The sequence below is a fragment of the Camelina sativa genome, chromosome 5 (genome assembly GCF_000633955.1).
Source record: "Camelina sativa cultivar DH55 chromosome 5, Cs, whole genome shotgun sequence".
Taxonomy (NCBI): Eukaryota; Viridiplantae; Streptophyta; class Magnoliopsida; order Brassicales; family Brassicaceae; genus Camelina; species Camelina sativa.
The window spans coordinates 11,872,041-11,875,505 of NC_025689.1; the positions used below are offsets into that span (position 1 = coordinate 11,872,041).

The 3,465-nt window shown below is 37.1% G+C and overlaps 2 protein-coding genes across 2 annotated transcripts in view; one reads left to right on the forward strand and one right to left on the reverse strand.

Annotated features, from left to right (window-relative positions):
• LOC104786599 (monothiol glutaredoxin-S9) lies at positions 980-1,719 on the forward strand. Its single transcript, XM_010512040.2, has one exon. The coding sequence runs from the start codon at positions 1,172-1,174 to the stop codon at positions 1,478-1,480; it is 309 nt and encodes a 102-aa protein (XP_010510342.1). The 5' UTR covers positions 980-1,171; the 3' UTR covers positions 1,481-1,719.
• The window catches only part of LOC104786600, a 2,583-nt gene continuing 923 nt past the window's right edge, over positions 1,806-3,465 (reverse strand). Inside the window, exons 2-6 of the mRNA XM_010512041.2 lie at positions 3,218-3,424; positions 3,021-3,131; positions 2,677-2,823; positions 2,364-2,531; positions 1,806-2,261 (exon numbers count right to left, since the gene is read on the reverse strand). Of these exons, the coding sequence (XP_010510343.1) occupies positions 2,013-2,261; positions 2,364-2,531; positions 2,677-2,823; positions 3,021-3,131; positions 3,218-3,424 (882 nt within the window). The 3' untranslated portion in view covers positions 1,806-2,012. The remainder of the gene's footprint in view (positions 2,262-2,363; positions 2,532-2,676; positions 2,824-3,020; positions 3,132-3,217; positions 3,425-3,465) is intronic.

Consider the following 3,465-nt stretch of genomic DNA (forward strand, 5'->3'; position numbering starts at 1 on the left):
GTTTTATTGAATTTATATACTAGGAATATGACAACTTTATCTTTACTTGGACCAAATAAGTTCCATAATCTTTAATCAAAATTAATTGGCATAAGTTACAAACGACATTGTATTAGTAAATTGGTTCATATCCTTTATAAATTACTCTATGTCTAATTGTACTTACGATGTAGGATTTCTAACGGATTCCTTGGTGTTACCTTAATCAAATAGGTCAAGTGTGGTTAGTGGGAAAGAATCTTTGCAAATTGTTGAAAGGGAAGTGGCACACAAGAGAAACCGATAGGAGTTATTATTCCTTCATGATCACAAGTGAGATTGAGAGAATCTCACAAAGACAAATCATATCTTGTTGTACAGTGACATGTTTCAAGAATTGAGTTTTCACTGTTGACACACGCACACGGTCCGATCCATCAAACCAAGCCTGATCTCTTTTTCGTGGCTGCGAGAAATACCGTCAATCCAGAGAAGAATAAGCATATCTCTCTGCTTATTCCCCACCACTTTGGGCTACCTTACATCCACACCCTTCATCCTGAGCATGATTCTTGAACAAAATAATATGCTTAGAGCTTGAGAAAAAGTGGAAGCTTGGTCCACAAAAAAAATATAAAATTCTAAATCCTCAGGCATAAACTTGCAAATATTTTATATAAACATGTGCGGATGTGCCATATATTCTCTAGCATCTGCAACAAAGAATTAAACATACGGTCCTCTTCAAATCAAAATGCTCATCTTGGTATCTAGGAGGAAAAAAGGGTAGGTGAATTGTGATATATTCAACTTTTGTTGGTCCTTCCTTTGCTAATATCAATTAAAAGAAGAAAACAAAATGTTAATTTGGTTCACAATAAAGTCACTTTATTGTACTTGGGGAACCTTTTGGACAATCTTCTGTGATCTCGTCCTCTCTTTTTGAGTCTCAACATTCTTTCTTCTTCCAGTGTTTGCTTATAAATAGCTTATGATTCAAGAAACTTAAGTCTCAGACAAAACCGAGCTTAATACTGTGGTATATACAACAAGAAAAAAGGAAGGTTTAGTCTCATGCGTATTCAGTTTTAAATCTCTTTCTATCTACTAGGGAGAAGAAAAGGTAGATTTAGTTTCTTCTTCCTCAAGAAACAAGCCCTAGATTGATTGAGACTTCTTCCTTCAAGAAACCATGGACAAAGTTGTGAGAATGTCGTCAGAGAAAGGAGTGGTTATTTTCAGCAAGAGCTCGTGTTGCCTGTCCTATGCTGTCCAAGTCCTCTTCCAGGATCTTGGGGTTCACCCGACGATCCATGAGATTGATAAGGACCCTGAATGCCGTGAGATCGAGAAAGCACTGATGAGGCTTGGCTGTTCCACGCCTGTCCCAGCCATCTTTGTGGGTGGGAAGCTCATTGGTTCGACCAATGAAGTCATGTCGCTACACCTAAGCGGCTCGCTGGTTCCGCTGGTTAAGCCGTTTCAGGCCAATCTATGTTAAACAAAAGGTGTTCTAACTTTCTAAACTACAAAAAAAAAAAAATGAATTTCAATAAGAAACACAATCGTATAGCCTATGCAACCTTTGTAATGTAGCTTTATAAATATTGTTTGTCTTGTAATTTCAGAAACTATCCAATAATAACAGACTAATTTCTACAACCAGAAGAAACACAACCGTATAGTTCTATGCAACCTTTGTAATGTAGCTTCATAAATACAGTATTGTTTGTTTTGCAATTTCTGAATATCCAATAATAACAGACTAATTTCTACTAGCAGTTGGTAACTGTGTAGCTTTCATAGCACTATTTCAGTTTCAGGGGAATCATAGAACATTCTTTTTCTTATTCTTTTTAAAATAATTAAGGGTAATAAATAACATTCGTTGCTAACACTTCAGAGCCCCCACCCAAAATAAAGAGTACAAAAGTATATATATTTCTACAGATACAGAGCAATTACAGACGTTTTGTCTTGTTGTCTGATTCACAACAAGAACATATGAGAGTTGTTGTTGTTGTTGTTGTGTTTCATTTGAGCTCCAAGATTTTTGGGTTTGGAGAGTGAGAGTTATCTGATGAGGAAGACATTGAAGTGACATTAATGGGATATACCTCAGTCACTTCTTCAGTCTTCTCATCAAAGTAAACCACATCCTGCATTGTGAGCTGGTGATATTCGACTACTCCTCTCAGATAAAGGTTTTCGCGAGTGTATATCGAGTTCTCATGAGCTAATCGAGCTTTCTCAGCCAATAACGTTTCAAGTTGAAGCCGCACCTATAGATGTGATGAAACAAACGAGATACAATTCAATATCAGAAATGAACATGAAAACTGTTAACTTAAGGAAATAATTAAGAGTAAAAAAGGAATTAATACCAAATCATCATCATCCGTTTGGCTGTTCCCACCATTACGGTTCTCTCTCAGAACCTTATTTTCTTCTTCCAGCTGTGCGCATCGTTGTTTTGCAAAGGCCATATCAGATTTAACCATCTTCAGCTCCCGAAGTAAAAGCTTTGCCTTGGCAGCCATGGCCATTGCAACCTGTTGGGATATAGATTTATAGGAGTTTCAGTATTTACATCTGGATTCTAAAACCTATTAATCTCAAGAAACATTCATTGAAGAGATAACAGCAGCGAAATAAGCATGCTGTGAACCAATAAATGATACAGAGCAGCCACCTTACGTCGCGAGATGCCTTTAGTTGAATTTCCAAATCAGCTTGTATCTCAGGATTCTGCTGGTTCTTTGTAAGACTTGGCTTCTTTTTAATCTTTTTACGGGTTTCTTGAATGATATCTGCAGTACGGTTCTCCACCGCTGTAATACCCTCCTAAGGAAATTCACAGACACATAAACAATCTCAGCCCCAACTAACTCTCATTTACTCCAGCAAACAAACACACATGGAAACAAACAAGAATGCATATGCCTCTTTTGACAAACTAATGTGAGAACTCACATAACCTAATGCAACAGCAAAAAAGAGATATGTCCTATATACGGGTGCATAAAGAGTAAGAAACTAACCTCAACAACAGTGCCAATAGTGCCACCAATGTAATTTAACGATGAAGTGATCGCGTCTAACCTCCTCTGTAATGAAGGATTCTCACTTTTCCTACCTGCCTGACCAGCTTCCTGAAACAAGAAAATTGAATTTCTACTACATAAGTAGGCAACCCCACAAGAGCAAATGCAAACATTTAAGAAACCTAATCCTTAACCTTAGTTACTCCTGAAGTGGAAGAAGTTCCAGAAGTCGTTGGAGAAGGTATGTTGTGATCCGTTCTCTTAGGACTCTGAGGCAATTGATTAGGATCATCCTCATCTAAAAAGGCCTTAGCTTTACTAGCTAAACTTCCCCAAAAGCCTCGTTTTGGTTCATTCAAACTTTTCATAGAAGTATACTCATGTGCCTTCTTCACCTCATCCTATTTCAAAATATATCATCCAAAGCAAAAAAAAAAAAAAA

What these genes read in the sequence shown, in the direction of transcription:
- LOC104786599 (XM_010512040.2), top strand. Translation starts at nt 1,172, where the DNA reads ATGGACAAAGTTGTGAGAATGTCGTCAGAGAAAGGAGTGGTTATTTTC.